Below are 16,288 nucleotides of genomic sequence, written 5' to 3' on the forward strand. Positions count from 1 at the left end.
CTAGTGCTATTGACTGTGATGATACAGATAAGGGCACTATGGGGCTTAAATTAGGTGGTATTATGAGCAGCTAGATCTTTGATATATTATGTTTGAGTCTAGCAACATTCAAGATGAGATTACTTGAGACAGTTGGAGATTTGGGACCGTACTGCAGATGTGAGGTTCAGTGTGGGTAGATAGCGGTGTGTCATCTGCATACTGGTGATACTTGAATTAAAAAGGTCACCAAGGGAGAGTATAAAGAGAAAAAAGAGGAGAAGTCCCAGAACCGAGCCTTGAGGTACACCAACCAATAGATCAATGGGGAAGAAGAGGAGTTAACAACAGATACACCAAAGGAACAATGAGAGAGCTAGGAAGAAGCCAACAGAGGGCATTGTCCTGAACACCAAAGGAGTTGAAAGTGCGAAGGAGATATTGGTGGGCAACAGTATTACACCTTGCAGACAGGTTTAGCAATGTGGAGTGAAGTTTCAAAAGACTGAGGAATGCGAAAAGCTGATTGGAGATGGTCTATAAGAGAGAAGGAATTGAGGAAAGAGAGCATGTGGGATTCTGGAATTTAAGAGGCAGGAGAGAGACAGGGTGGTAGTTAGATGGACAGGTGGGGTTAAGGGTGTTATTCTTGAGAATAGGTCTCATGTTTAAAAGGATAGTAATGATACCAGAGGAGAGGGAAACATTACAAAAAGTGAGTGAGGATATGGATGGGTGGGAGGAATAAGTTGGAAGTAATGGAAAGGATAGGATATGGCTGGAAGTTAGTAGTGGGAAAGGAGAAGAGTAATTTAGATACTTCCTTCCCTGTTATAGAGGTGAAAGCATCAAGAGTAGATGAAGGGAGATTCCAGAGAATAGGTGTAGAGGAAGGCACAGAGGATAATTCTCGTCCGTCTTGTTTTTAATGTAGTCAACAAATATTTGAGGAGAGAAGAAGGATGACAGACAGTTAGTAGAAAGTTTGGGAAGAGAATTAAATACCAAGAAAAAGCTACATGAGTTGGATCTGTGAGTGTTGATAAGTGTAGAGAAATACATTTGCATGGCTATAAATAGTGCTGAGATGTAACAGGACAGGAGGATTTTGTAGTGGAGGAAATTGGCAAAGTGCAAAACTTCCTCTGCAGACGCTCAGAGGAGTGAGTGCAGGAGCCAAGAAAGCATGTCTGAATATTGAGCCAGGCTGAGGGTTAGAGTGCAGAGTGTGCCATAGAAGAAGTCGATTTCGCTGGTTTATGCAGTTGGTAGATAGAGTGGTAGTCGGTGACCAAGATTGTAAGGGGATCATAGTGAAGAAAGTTTAGAGGTCAGAGAGGATTTCAGAGCTTGAAGGTTCATGGATCGTAAGTCTCTTAAATAGTAAGCGGAGACCCCAGGCATAGTAGAAGATGTGTTGGAGACCAACATTAATTCATTCATGTTGCTTCTTCAGCTTTTTTTCTTAAGGATGATAAACCAACACCTGACTGTTTTATGGAGAAATTCTATATATTGTAGGCAATTTGGGCTGAAAATCACTATTGACTTAAATGAAACATTTTCAGCCAACGATATCTGCAGAATGCGACTACACACTTGAAAAGTGGTGAGATTTCTAAATTCATTAGCAAGACATCACAATATTTAAAAGAAAGAACCATTTTTTTCCTCAAAGGTGATTAGAGGGGATTGGTGCTTTAAAAAAGCTTTGCCTGAAAAAGGAGCCAAAAACATGCTATCAAGAACAGTTCATTCATCCTTTTGATGTTGTCACATTGAGCTTGGCTGCTGGCTCTGCAATATGAAACAGGCAAAAGGCTACAAAACAGACATAGCAATCTATACACAGAATCAGAATATCTGCAGTGTGTGCATTCTTTGCTTTTTTAGAGACTGGAACATGTTTGGGAAACCTGTGTGAGACATGTGGATGTACTTTGGAGTACGTTCTGTGTTTACTACACCCGGTACAGTTGATGGATTTTTTCTTCTTTTTATCCATCATCACCTTACAGTGTGTCTGAAGTATTTTAACAATTTCAATGTGTGCTGCTTTTCAAAGCTTTTACTATGCTTATATTTTCCTCATCTGAATAAATAAGCAGGTTCAGGCATGCCCCCTAGGGGCGTTCATTCAACATGGGTGCCAAATCCCTTCAAAGGGGTGCTGAAATCTTAAATAAACAAATTAACACTATTTCAGTTATAGAGCTCATTTAAAATTATTTGATTTTCCAGTGAACCAGCACATGGAAAAGACAAACTGCCTCATATACAATTTTGTTCCTAGGGACTTTGATGCCATTGCTTCTTTTTTCAGGTTGCCACGGATAAAGACAATGGCATGTTGCTATATAAAGGAGACAATGATCCCTTAGCAGTCGAGCTGTACCAAGGACACGTGAGGCTAATGTATGACACCTTGAGCTCCCCACCAACTACTGTCTATAGGTAAGTCTCTGACAAAAATTAAAAGGGCAATCCCTCATAGGACCAAAGTGTTCTAATGACAGTGGCATATTTGAGGGGTTACGCCTGGGGGACTTCAGCAAAATCTGACAAATATTTTTAAATAATTTTGTAGTTAGTTTGTAAACATGGTGAACTAAAACACTTGGGAGGGGTTTGATATCCTGTAGCTATTCTTTTTTTATCTCATGTCACCAGGGCCCAGGGTTGCACCTTCTATTGTAGACTAACTGGAGACTTTTTGCAATACATTTTTTTACATTTATTTCTCTTACCTATGGTGGCAGCATCTCCATCTTCCCCCGCAAAGTCAAGCCACGTATCTCCGGCTATGGGTTTTCCTGAAAAATCTCCTGCTGCCGGCGGCATCTCCCCATTCAAATCCCATCAACATGGCTGCGCAATGTCAAATGGCGCCGTGTTGCCATGACAACGGGACGCCTTATGGCGCCATGGTATCACGTAACACCCTGTTGTCATGGCAACATGAGGCTGCGTGATGTCGCGTAGCATCCTGTTGTCATGGCAAGACTGCGCCATTTGACGTTGCACAGCCATGTTAACAGGATTTACAGGGGGAGATGCTGGGAGATGCCGCCGCCAGCAGGAGATTTTTCAGGTAAACCCGTAGCCTGGAGATACGTGGCCGAAACCCGTAGTATCTAGGTTAAACCTGGAGTGGTCACAACCGTGCCAGGGCTGCTGACAGATTTCCCTGGCCCCAGGATTAGAATTTTGACCAGGCCTCTCTCCTCTTCCCCCCTCATGTCGGCGGCCTTGAGAGCCCCCACCCCATTTCACACTTGTATTTCTCTTCCCCCCTCTGTCTCTCACTCTTCCCCCTTCTTCCTTACTCACTCTCCCCCCATCAAACTTCTCTTTTCCTCCCTCCCTCTCATACAACCCTTCTCTCCTCTCACTCTCCACTCTCTGCTATCACTCAATTACCCCCTTCTCACTCAATCCCGCTCCCTTAATCCCCCCTTCTCACACTCATTCTCCCCCCCCCCTCTGACCACACACAGACACCCCCCAATACCCACACAACGCCCCCTGCAATATTCACTCCCTCCCCTCAATAATTACCCCCCCACAAAATGCACACAATACCCCCAATACAAAACACCATTACCCCCCCACAGACACCCCTACCCCCCAAGTACGGACACCACTATTCTCCCTCCCCCAGATACAAACATCACTACCCCACCCCACAGACACCATTAGCCCTCAATACAAACACTACTACCTCGCCACATACAAACACTACTACCCCCAAATACAACAAACACTACTACCACTCCAAATACAGACACCACAACACCCCCCCCCCCCCCAGATACAGACACCACTACCCCTCCCCCCAGATACAAATACCACTACCTTCCCCCCAGATACAAATACCACACACTTACCTTGGGGTTTGTCTCAGGCCTCTGGCGCTCCAGCTCTCCCCAGCTGCTGCGGGCCTCTCCCCCATGCTGTGCCTGACTCTCCCACCGGAAGCAGGTACTGACTTCTGGGCATCTCGAGCTTCTGGCACACACCGGTGGGAGAGAGGCTGGCATGGGAAGAGGTAGGCAGCATCTGGGGAAAGCCAGAGCCCGGCAACGGCATCCAGGGGCTAGGCAGCTGGACACAGAAGTTGGGCCTGACCTCTGGCTGGGCCCAACTTGCAGCACTGGTCAGGCCCCCGCAGCCACAGAACCCGGGAGACTTGTCCCACCTGGCTCTCCCACCCTGTCAGCCCCTAAGATATGCAATTTGTAATTCATTCCCAGAAAATCTAAATTAGCCAATGTGTACAATGTGTACAATGAACTTAATATGGCATAATGGTATAACTGGTTATGGGTATACTGTATATGTTGGTCTTTATTTAATACTAGCTACAGTAAAGTACTCCGCTTCACACAGGTTGCATTGTTCTGGAGTCAACTTTGCCATTGCAGACTTGAAACTGTGAATCAATCGATAAAGATGTCCTCTTTAACCTGATTAATAATTCCTCCTTCCAGTAAGTGAGGCTGCACCCCCAACCCCCAGTCACAGAGTCCCACTCTATATTATAGTGACATCTATTCTCTTCAATGACACACTCCCTCAGTATGAAACCCAGTGACTTGGAAAAGGCGCTTAACGACTATAAAAGTGATCAAAAAAAATATATAAAAAATATATAAAAATGTGTGAAACTGACGAATTCTCTCAACCTTCCAGGGAATATGCACTGATTCCCTTACAGCAGTTTAGGATCCAGGGTAGGAAGGGAGCAGCAACATCAGGAACACCCAGAAAAAAATACAAAAATAATCATAGTGTGGTATGAAAATTACATATATGTCAAACTCTGAGACTTGGCTCTTATGGTGACCTACTTACAAAAAGTAAGATTCAAAATAGCAGGTTTGTATTAGTGATGGATCTTTGGACACCTCAGCTTTGGACCACAGCAAACAGCAGCATACATCAATAGGGTGGTGTCAGGCAGGATGGTGTATTTACTCTGGCAGCAGCTCCCAATCAGTCATATGCAATCAATCAGAGATAATGGAGACAATAGTGCTTTACCAAATAACACAAAGTTTTATCATAGAGACTTGCAGGACATGTACTCACAATATATTCAATGAGCACATTCACATCAAGGTATCTTTTAGGCAGTTGGATATCGGCACGGCAGATGGAAAACGAATCCCTCACTTCACTCCGCTCACTTGTCCTCCACGAGGGTGCCCCCTCGTCCGGTGCCGGATGGTTGGCGTCTGTCGTCACTTCCTGGCCTGGCGGTGACGACTTCCGGTAGGCGCAAGTAGAACGGGGAGTAGGGGGAACGCCGGTCCGCAGCTCTGCCTCCGTGGAAACAGCAGTACAACAAACAGCTCCCCAACGGTGAATACAGCTGGGCTCTGCTAAACTGGAACTGGAACTTCTTTGGCTCAACGCGTTTCACTGCATACCGCAGCTTCCTCAGGAGCAATGATTAAGTCCCCTACTGGGTGTTATTTAAATAGCCTTCTCAATTAAGGCAATTGGTGATGTAATCAAGCATGATTCCACACAGGATAGTTAACATAATTACACACAGAGTCTCCCAAAATGGGTACATGATCTCTGTGGCCAAAAAAACGACGCAATAAAATACTTTATTAATTATAAAAAAATATATGAAACTGAGTACCTACATAGTTTAAAAATGATTAAATACTAAAATTAATTGGGGATAGTTAGATCGAGATGCTTAATGGAGGGTAGAGAGAGAGAGAGAAACATATCTACCCTCCATTAAGCATCTCGATCTAACTATCCCCAATTAATTTTAGTATTTAATCATTTTTAAACTATGTAGGTACTCAGTTTCATATATTTTTTTATAATTAATAAAGTATTTTATTGCGTCGTTTTTTTGGCCACAGAGATCATGTACCCATTTTGGGAGACTCTGTGTGTAATTATGTTAACTATCCTGTGTGGAATCATGCTTGATTACATCACCAATTGCCTTAATTGAGAAGGCTATTTAAATAACACCCAGTAGGGGACTTAATCATTGCTCCTGAGGAAGCTGCGGTATGCAGTGAAACGCGTTGAGCCAAAGAAGTTCCAGTTCCAGTTTAGCAGAGCCCAGCTGTATTCACCGTTGGGGAGCTGTTTGTTGTACTGCTGTTTCCACGGAGGCAGAGCTGCGGACCGGCGTTCCCCCTACTCCCCGTTCTACTTGCGCCTACCGGAAGTCGTCACCGCCAGGCCAGGAAGTGACGACAGACGCCAACCATCCGGCACCGGACGAGGGGGCACCCTCGTGGAGGACAAGTGAGCGGAGTGAAGTGAGGGATTCGTTTTCCATCTGCCGTGCCGATATCCAACTGCCTAAAAGATACCTTGATGTGAATGTGCTCATTGAATATATTGTGAGTACATGTCCTGCAAGTCTCTATGATAAAACTTTGTGTTATTTGGTAAAGCACTATTGTCTCCATTATCTCTGATTGATTGCATATGACTGATTGGGAGCTGCTGCCAGAGTAAATACACCATCCTGCCTGACACCACCCTATTGATGTATGCTGCTGTTTGCTGTGGTCCAAAGCTGAGGTGTCCAAAGATCCATCACTAATACAAACCTGCTATTTTGAATCTTACTTTTTGTAAGTAGGTCACCATAAGAGCCAAGTCTCAGAGTTTGACATATATGTAATTTTCATACCACACTATGATTATTTTTGTATTTTTTTCTGGGTGTTCCTGATGTTGCTGCTCCCTTCCTACCCTGGATCCTACACTCCCTCAGTAACCTTTCCCCTCAGTGACACTCACACCCCATCAGTGACCTTCCTCTCACTCCCCCACCTCCCCACCTCTCACCCTCTCCCTTCCCAAATGTATTTATCTTCCCGCTCTCACTCTTCCACCCCCTCTCTCACTCCCTGTCACTCTTTTATACCTGCACATCTCCCCCTTCCTTTTCTTACTCCCCCACCTCTACCCCTCCCTCTTTTAAACCCTCACCTCTCTCCCATCCCTCTCTTGCACCCCAAGCACACACAACCCCGCCCACACACAACTCCCCACCACACACACACAACCCTCCCATCCACACACAGAATCCTCCCATCCACACACACAGACAAGCCCCCCACCACTCGACCCCTCCCCCCACACGCATATACACAATCCACCCCCACACACAATCCCACCCCTCACCTAAACACACAATTCCTCCCCCACACACAATCCACCCCCCCCACACACACAACCTCCCAAACACACAATAATCCCCCCACACACAATAACCCCCACACACACACACACACAATCACTCCCCCAACACACATACCATAATCCCCCCCCCCCCCACACACACACACACAATAACCCTCTACACACACGCAATAAACCCCCCACTCACACACAATTATCCCACCTCCGCACACACCTCCCCAAGAATTTTACCTGGAGGAATTGATACACTAGGGCTGCTCTGGGAAAGAGGAATTGGCTGTGCAGCAATGGCCCCACCCCTGTATCAAGCAGAAGCACCAGCCAGCAGCAGCAGCCAGCACATAACTTGGGCCCGACCTCTGTCCACCACTGGGCCCAACTTGCAGCTAGAGCCGGGAGCGCCCCCCGCCCCATGCTCTCAAACCCCGCATTGTGGGATTTAGTGACAATATAGTTACGCCACTGCCTTCCCTCTTACATCACCACCTGTCACTCCTACTTCTCTTACACCCACACCTGCCCCCCCCACCTTTCTTAAACCCCCACCTCTCCTCCCTCTTACACCCCCACCTTTCCCACGCCCCTCTCTAATACCATCACCCCTGCGACATACACTCTCCCGCTAAGGAATGTCCGGATTCCGTCAGCTCAGCATGGCGACCAATCACAGAGAAACCGACCAATCAACGGCCTCACAGTGAGGGAACAATCAATCAGAAGCAGAGCAGTGAGAAACAGAATAAAAAATAAATAAATCCCCAAATAAAAAAATAACCAATAGAGTCCCCTTAGTATGCATGCAAAGTTTCATGTTGCTAGGTTTCATGGTCTTGGAGTTATGGCTCTGACAGACACAGGCTTTTTTTACTATTATTATAGATGTTGTGAAGCCACTTCCCTGTGCTGCAGAAGATTTAAGTCTAATTTACTTTAATGGAGCTGATCTCTTCGCCAGCATGGGAAAGTGACTTCACAGTATATTAAGGGAACTCTTACTGGGTCACAACCGTGTTAAGCTCCATTCAAACCAGTGAGGTTTGGAATACAATATATTGAACTACCCCCTAAATCTCACTATGGTCTTAGTCTGCTGAGCTCTGACATATATCTTTGATATCTGTCATCTTCATATTTCGATAGTGTTTGTTCTGCACAATGTCAGAGTTAGTGTATTTATTTGGACGCAAATTAATTTTGTCAGATACTTGAGTAAATAGAGAAAAAATGCATGATTATTGGGAACGAATTCTGGTCATTACTCTTTCTAAAGTTAAAAAAATAAGATCTACATTCAATTATTATATCAAATATTATTTATGCTAATTATATACTATTACTCCAGCATGTATTATTACCATTATTTAGTAATAGAGCATGATTGCACTTGTGCATATTTCTGTGACTGTTTTAGTTTGTTACTTTGTCACTGTGGATTAAGTTACATGGTGTTTTGTTTTTAAGTTGTCATAACAGATTTTTATTAAGCAAAATTACATTTTTTGGTATGTTTTTCTTGGACCGTGGTCGTTTTGAGTCTTCAAAAAAGTGGTTTATTTAGAAAAAACAAATGACCAATAATCATAAGCAGTGCTGAGGGCTTTCTCATTTCAGAAAGCTCAAAGTCAATGATTTCATTAAATTGTGACCACTAGATGGGTTTGAAATAACAGCATTAAAATAAAATATAAATATTGGATGTCTAGTTCAGAACTTAGTAATTCTGTAAAACTGTAGGATTTTGTGCCAAAGTCAATAGTGGGATAAATAGACTTTCCAATTCACTTTTTATTTAGCTGGTCTTGTCACCAGATTTGGGTCACCAAGCCTTTAAATGTTAAATATATAGTGAAGTGATCCTATACCCCTTCTCCCACTTATTATTCCAAGTAACCATTGTCAATGTTACAGCCAGTCAGTAGGAACGTAGATTTATTTGTAGATGTTTATACCTTCTAAAGGACTGACCTGATAGGTCTTCAGAAATATAGATCTACGTCATTGGATGCTAAAATATATTACAGATGATAAAGTTGATTAAAGTTCTGGTTAGATATTTGCGAATCCGCCCAAATCCATTTCCTGGATTTTCGCTGATGTTACCTCCAAAATCCGTTTCGCGGTGTAAAATCCGCAAATGGATTTGGGCAGTAAAATCCACCATTGGATACAACCCGTGGCCAGATTTGTAGAATCCTATTCTTAAGAATCCGCCAATGGATTGCTGAATCCGCGGATTGGACTCTACAAACCCGTCCACGGGTTGCGCAATCCGCGGTGTATTGGTAATAAGAATTAAAAATCCGCAAAACATGAATCGCTCTTTTTGACATTGATCCGCTGAAATCCGTGGACCAAAGGAACCAGTCGATCTGCTGTGGATCCAAATTCGCAAAAACATTTTTGCCCATCTCTACCACTGATTAGTATATATTGGGGATAAAATTAGGTTAATAATAGCTTTGTGAATGTAGGTTTAAAAATTATTTCTAACTAGTACAACATCATACTGCTTCCGTAAAGACCTATTTATAATCTGACATCTACTGTAAATGAGGAAAGCAAAAATGTTGCAACAATTCTCAGATTACTGTAATTAATTAAGACTTGGTTCTTGGTTGCCTTCATATATTTTCAATTCAAAAGATATCTAGAAGACATCATAGTCAACCATATGACCAGAATGAAAGGAGCAAAGTAAAGAGAGTTTGTATCATTTGTTAAATACAGTACAACTGCACCTATAATATGTGCATAATCAGATTACAATTGCTTATTAAAATCAACTTGGCTGTAAATTGATTTTTGTGTTTTTATTTAAATCTCCCTCAATTAATTCCTTCCAAGTTCAGGTCTTTTACATACACCTAATTACCATTGATGGAAGATGGGCCTCAGGAGGCAGTCAAGAAGCCCAGATCAGGGTGTCCATTGCCCCTTAGATATCGATTAAACAATAATGCATTGACAACAGCCGTTTTCCTCATCATAGGGCATTATAGATCTACTTCCTAAGGCAACACTGTGTTAATTATTCTGCCCTCCATATTGATAAAGGAGGAGGTCTCCATTTGGACTGACACTTCATTACTACAAGATTTATGGCTTGCTGGCTACCTTTGCACTGTGTGATCTGCTGAGCCTTGGCAAGCTTCTGCATAATGCGGTGGCCTTTTCAGAAATGTCACACTAATCTTTTATTGGTTTAAGGAGCAGGGCATGAAAAGGATTAAATAAAGGTCACGTCGGTGGCGTCCGCATGAGGTCTGGTGTTAGTCAGCGGTTGTAGCGTCCACATCCTCACAGCAGCAAAGGCAGCAGATACGTTTGTATTATTCACGGCTACTTGTAGCCTGTCTCTGGTACTCACTTTCTGTGATCCCTTGGTACTATTTGCAACATAGTTGTATTATTGTGTACTCAGCCTGCTACTTTAGTGTGTTACATATTAAACTGAGCTGCTGTCTGTGGTTGATGGTGTGATTTATATGGATGTTATGCATACAGTGCTTACTATTGCCTATTTGTCCTATCATTACTGAGCCAATTATGGCGTGATACATTTTGCAACTTTATTGTATGACACCATTTACCATCCAGTTACTTTATAGTGATTTATGGAGGGCTACATTAGAGTGTGACAAGAGCGTTTGGTTCGCTGGGCATTTAACCCTGTCATTACTAGCCAGCACTCTCACTAACCGCAGTAGCACCTCCCAGCTTGGGGAATATTTTATTCTAAGTTTTAATTCACTTTTACATACTTTTCACTTGTTTCGGCGTATTGATATCCTAATAAACATTAATTATTTTCATTTTGACAGGTTGACATCCTGTCGCCATATAGCCCTGCCTTTTGTGGCTGGCATCAGTTCGGCTCCTCTAAGGATTACTATATCCTCCCTACTATTCATTATTGTTGCACCATGAGTGCGTGCTAAAAAGGGACTTATGTGACCTTGGTCAACATCTTTTTGGATTCCATGAAAAGGATTAGCATGGAGCTAGATAGAAAAAGATTAGGTAACATAACAAGAGTAACATGATTTTAAAGAATGTCAGGAAATGACATCTTAATAAATGTAACCATTTTTTTCTCCAACAAAGGCATAAGCATAACACAAGGATGGCCAACCTGTGGCTCGCAATGGCAGTAAAAATGGCCTTCCTGAAAGAAAAAGCGTACAGATGTTTTAAATTCCTATTAATTTCAATAGGATAAGTTCTATATATATATATATAGATATATAGATAGATAGATAGATAGATAGATAGATAGATAGATAGATAGATAGATAGATAGATAGATAGATAGATAGACATATCTTAGTACAACAGTGTCTCAATTTAAAGCAAGGAGTACTTAATTTTAACACACATGCCATCACAAAGAACAGTCTGCAGTGGCCAAAGACACACCCCTTATGCGTTTCGTCCTCTCCGTCACTTAGGGACGTGTCTTTGGCCACTCCAGGTTGCTCTTTGTGTATGGGACATGTGTTAAAATAAAATATGTCTTGCTTTGAATTGAGACGCTGTCTTGAACACTTCACTTTTGCTGTTTTTCTGAGAGTTATTCTGAGACTGGAATCTGTTTGCAAGTTGCTGAGGATCCGAATTGCATGGATGTCGCCCTGTTTTTTTTTACAATATGTATGTATGTATATATATATATATATATATATATATATATATATATATATTGTATACCTTTTCTCCAAGAATTGTACCACCATTGTTTGACAAATCCAAGATTCATTCATATGGGAAGATCCATTTCCATAGAAATTACACTGTAAGGGTGTGTAATCTAAGGAAAGACAGGGAGTAGGGGGTATGATACCTTTTATTGGACCAACAGTAGTTGATATATTACAAGCTTTCTAACCTCTCAAGATCCTCCACCGTTTATGGCAGAAATATAGATAAACAATATAATATACAGCCGGTCCTCGCTTATCCGATGTAATGCATCCCGCAAACCGCAATCGGATAACGGACTGTCAGATTGCGGGTCCATGTTAATCCACGGTGATGAGCTTCGGATAAGCGGTTCTAAATATCGGATAATGCGTCCAGCGCACTGCATTATGCGGCGTCTGATAAGGCATTAGACAGATGGACCACTTGTACAGTGTTTGTAAGAGGGATATCTGGTTGCAGTAAATGTAGACTGGAAGTTTGAAATAAGATGAGGTAGCCTGGTGTGAAAATGAATAGTAGAGACATACTGTAGAAGGCTATTTTCTTTTGAAATTCAAAGGCAGCCTAGACATTAAGGAGTCATGAGGTGGAGTGTGTGGGACAAGACAGTCGAATGTGAAAAATATCTATCAATATAAAAACCACTATAACTATTTTATGTCTGGTGATCAATACAAAGAATGTTATCAGGGAATAGTGCTAATATGTTAGCTAATGCATTTTATGGTTAGTTCAGATATTGTTAGAATTTCTTTCTTTGTATTTTACTGTTTAAATTCATTAATGCTGTAGTAATTCATTGTTTGGATTGGTTAGTATTACTATTCATTTTGAGTTGGTTTAAGACTTAATTGGTTTTATTGGGTAATGGTTTAATTAATTCATTGTTGATGTTGTTATTGCTTGTATTGATTGGATTAGCTGACTACTGTTTTTATTTAGTGAAGTGTGGTTTTTTGGAGTTTAGTTAGGTTTTATTATTGTGTGTCTTGTGTATTAATGTATTGTAATTAGGGTGCCCATTGAGTGCTATAGAGGCTTATCATGCCCATATTATTATTATATGGGTATGATGTACCACTATACTACTCAATGGGTATAGGGTGGGTATAGTCAGTCAGGGTGGGTGCTTAGGCCTCCCGGGTTTGTATCGGGTCAGGGTGGGTTAACCCCTTAATGACTATAGCGGTTAGTAACTGCTAAGGTGATTAAGGGGTTAGGGGCCATTAGAATGTCTTTATTATGTATATATGCTTTCTTGCTATGGAGGACAGAGGGACCTGCCATTGTGGTAAGTATAACTGTATTTATTTACTTTATTTTTGTATGCTAATGCAGTGTTTAATAATGGGCAAATAATCTATTATCCATATCTGGATAATAGTTATTTGGCCCATTACTGTACTGTATGGATTTGGGCGGATGGGGGGGGGCGTGTATTGATGTTTATTACAATATTTATTAATATACGGGGGTGGTGGGTGGGCGTGTATTGATGTTTCTTACAATATTTATTAATATACATTTCTTTTATAGTGTAGATGTGCAGGGGGCCTCCGGAGCTTAACCGCGTTGGTTTCAGGTCCAGGGACCCCCTGCTTCCCGAGATACAGGCCCCTTTATGGGGTGCCGGTATCTCCTGTGCAAGGAAATGTCCCGCGTCACGTGACCGGGACATTTCCTTGCATAGGAGATACCGGCACCCCATAAAGGGGCCTGTATCTCGGGAAGTAGGGGGTCCCTGGATCTGAAACCAACGCAGTTCAGCTCCGGAGACCCCCTGCACATCTACACTATGAAATAAATGTATATTTAAATAAATAATTTTCATGCGACATTTCAGCTGGGAGAGGCGGCTCTCTCAGAGCCGCTCTCTCTGCAGTAGAAATGAATCGCCGGTTTAGGCCTTTTCAGAGGCTCGATGCTCTCGCTGGCAGCAACTCGTCCGTTTTGGAAATTTTGCTATCACTGGTAATCGAGCCTTTCTGAATACCGTGATAGCAACACTCAAAAAAACGGCATTTTAAATGCCCTGGCGATAATTTTTATCAACCCTCTCTGAATGAGGCCCAGAGTGTCTCCACAGGACACAGATAAAGAGAAAATATATACAAATGAATAAAACGGTACATATACAGTATAAGAACAGATAAAGTACAATACATAATGTGATTCAGGATCCAATTAGCTCATAAAGTATCCCACTAACATGAACAAGTGTGTCTGTGTTATAGTCAATAATAAAAAGGGACTATCAAACCTAGGGAAATGTAAGTAGTAATGGAATAGAGGTGGGTAGAGACTACTTAGACTGAAGGAAGGATCACCGCAGGAAGACTGCCACTAATGACCAGTGCAGCATCCGCCACACAGTTCAGGACTAGGGGCAACCTATAAGTCAGAAAAACAAGTACATAGGGCATAGCACAGAGGTAATTAGCAGTAATCAGCCTGGATTATTCTATACACACCCAGATCAGGTCACAATAGTCTCAAAAGACACGACAATATGTTAAAAGTAGAAGCTGAGGTCCAGCTCTTTGTTCATTCCGCTGGGGACCATGGTGTCCAATCCTACAATCTGTAGGGTGGGGCAGAGACTTTTCTGGGGGGGCGCGGCATTTATAAAGGCCCCGCTTGAGAGCGCGAGGCATCTGTTAACTTAATTACCAGGCTCTGGTTACAGGTCTCTATGATAACGTGGCTTCAAATGACGGCAGTTGTCATGGAGACGTGACGTCAAATGACACCGCAGTCACATGACGTGACGTCACATGACCCTGAGCGTCATTTGACGCATCATTAGACGCTAGGGGGGGCGCGACCGAGGAGGGAGCAGGTAGGGGGGCGCAACCGCGGGGAGTTTGCGCACCGCTGCTCTATCCTAAAGAAATTGGTTGACTAGAATCATCCCCCACAACATATTATTTTCTATTGGTTATTGGTAGGGATTAGATGACATTGAGGGTGGACGCGCAGTAAAAAAAGTGTCTGTTCTTTAAACAAGATTGTGAATGTACAGTCATACTTACTGTACGATTGCTTTACATGTTCATTTTGAGTGAGACATCCTGTACTCTGCCCAGGTAAATGAAGGAGTTAACCCATTTTTTTTTGTCTCGCTATTACCCAAAACTAAGTTCTACATTTTGCATGCCAAAAAAGAAATTGAAAACATGCACTCCCTTTTTCATGTTGCTTCCCATACCTCTTATACCATACCATACCCTATGAAAAGGTCATTTCAATAATGCTGGTGCCCTTAAAGGGCTGTTAAACTGTTGGCACCAGGAAAGTGAGCAGTCGGAAGTTTAATGACTAATGGGTAACATCAACCCAGAAGGAAATGGACCTCCCAGAGTGATATTACCTGATAGTAGTTCCTTTGGCGATTACCTTATTGTGCAAAGTATGTTATTTTGCTGGCTGTGGTCCAAAAAGCCTGGTTGTGTGTTTATATCTAATATAAATAGTATCCAGTCACTTTTACTAATAAACGTGACCATGTTCTTTAGCCAAAGCAAAGCATTTCTTTTTCAGTAAGGCAACAGTGCCCCCTGCTGTAAGACCATGGCAGTAACTGTGCATGGCTTCTCTTCAGATGAGTCTATTTATTATTATTCATTATGAAGAATAGTAAGGGTGGATACACAGGAATTGTCTCCTTATATTATTTTGCATGTGGCTACATATAATTTTAGAATCTTAAAATGTATCATTGTTGTTAAGAAAATGAGCTGCAAAATTTGATACATGCCAATTGGCAATAGAACAATTGCCATTGTTTTACTTGCCTATAACTACAGCTACTGTGTTGATGCTTCCTATGGGAAAACATCATTGCAAGGAGCACATTGACATTGAAACGTGGATTGAAAAGGAATCTGTTAGGGTCCCAGTCACCAAGCCGTAGTATTGTTAACACATTATTAACTATCAATAACTCACATTTTAGATAATGAGTGTCAACAAATTGTTCATATCAATGCTACTGGCCGATAGATCCCTTAGCAACAATTTTAATGGCAATAATGTTTTTTTGCCTTGGTACGTACGTCAGGATTCAGTAAGCCGCGGTGCCAGTTAATTGCACTATTATCGGCTTTAAGTATAAAAAAAATGTTTGTAGGGATATGCTATAAACCACCTGTGAGATTGAGGAAGCTAAAATACTTTTGTAAATGGAGAAGGCATCAAAACTAGGTCATATTTGCATAATGGGTGATTTTCATTATCCAGCCATAGACTGGAGCAATAAGATTAGCATTACAACAAAAGGAAACCGTTTTTTGGGGGGTTCTTAAAGACAATTACATGACCCAAATTATTGAGTAACCAACAAGGAGAGGGGCAATACTGGATTTGGTAATATCAAACAATGTAGAAGTAATAACAAATATACAGGTCTGGGAAC

The 16,288-nt window shown here is 42.0% G+C and overlaps 1 protein-coding gene across 1 annotated transcript in view; it reads left to right on the forward strand.

The window, feature by feature from the left end:
- SLIT3 (slit guidance ligand 3) overlaps nucleotides 1-16,288 on the forward strand; it is a 765,483-nt gene that overhangs the window by 739,188 nt on the left and 10,007 nt on the right. The window contains exon 32 of the mRNA XM_075601882.1: nucleotides 2,303-2,433. Within this exon, the coding sequence (XP_075457997.1) occupies nucleotides 2,303-2,433 (131 nt within the window). The remainder of the gene's footprint in view (nucleotides 1-2,302; nucleotides 2,434-16,288) is intronic.

The sequence above is a fragment of the Ascaphus truei genome, chromosome 5 (assembly GCF_040206685.1).
Source record: "Ascaphus truei isolate aAscTru1 chromosome 5, aAscTru1.hap1, whole genome shotgun sequence".
In the NCBI taxonomy this organism is placed as follows: domain Eukaryota; kingdom Metazoa; phylum Chordata; class Amphibia; order Anura; family Ascaphidae; genus Ascaphus; species Ascaphus truei.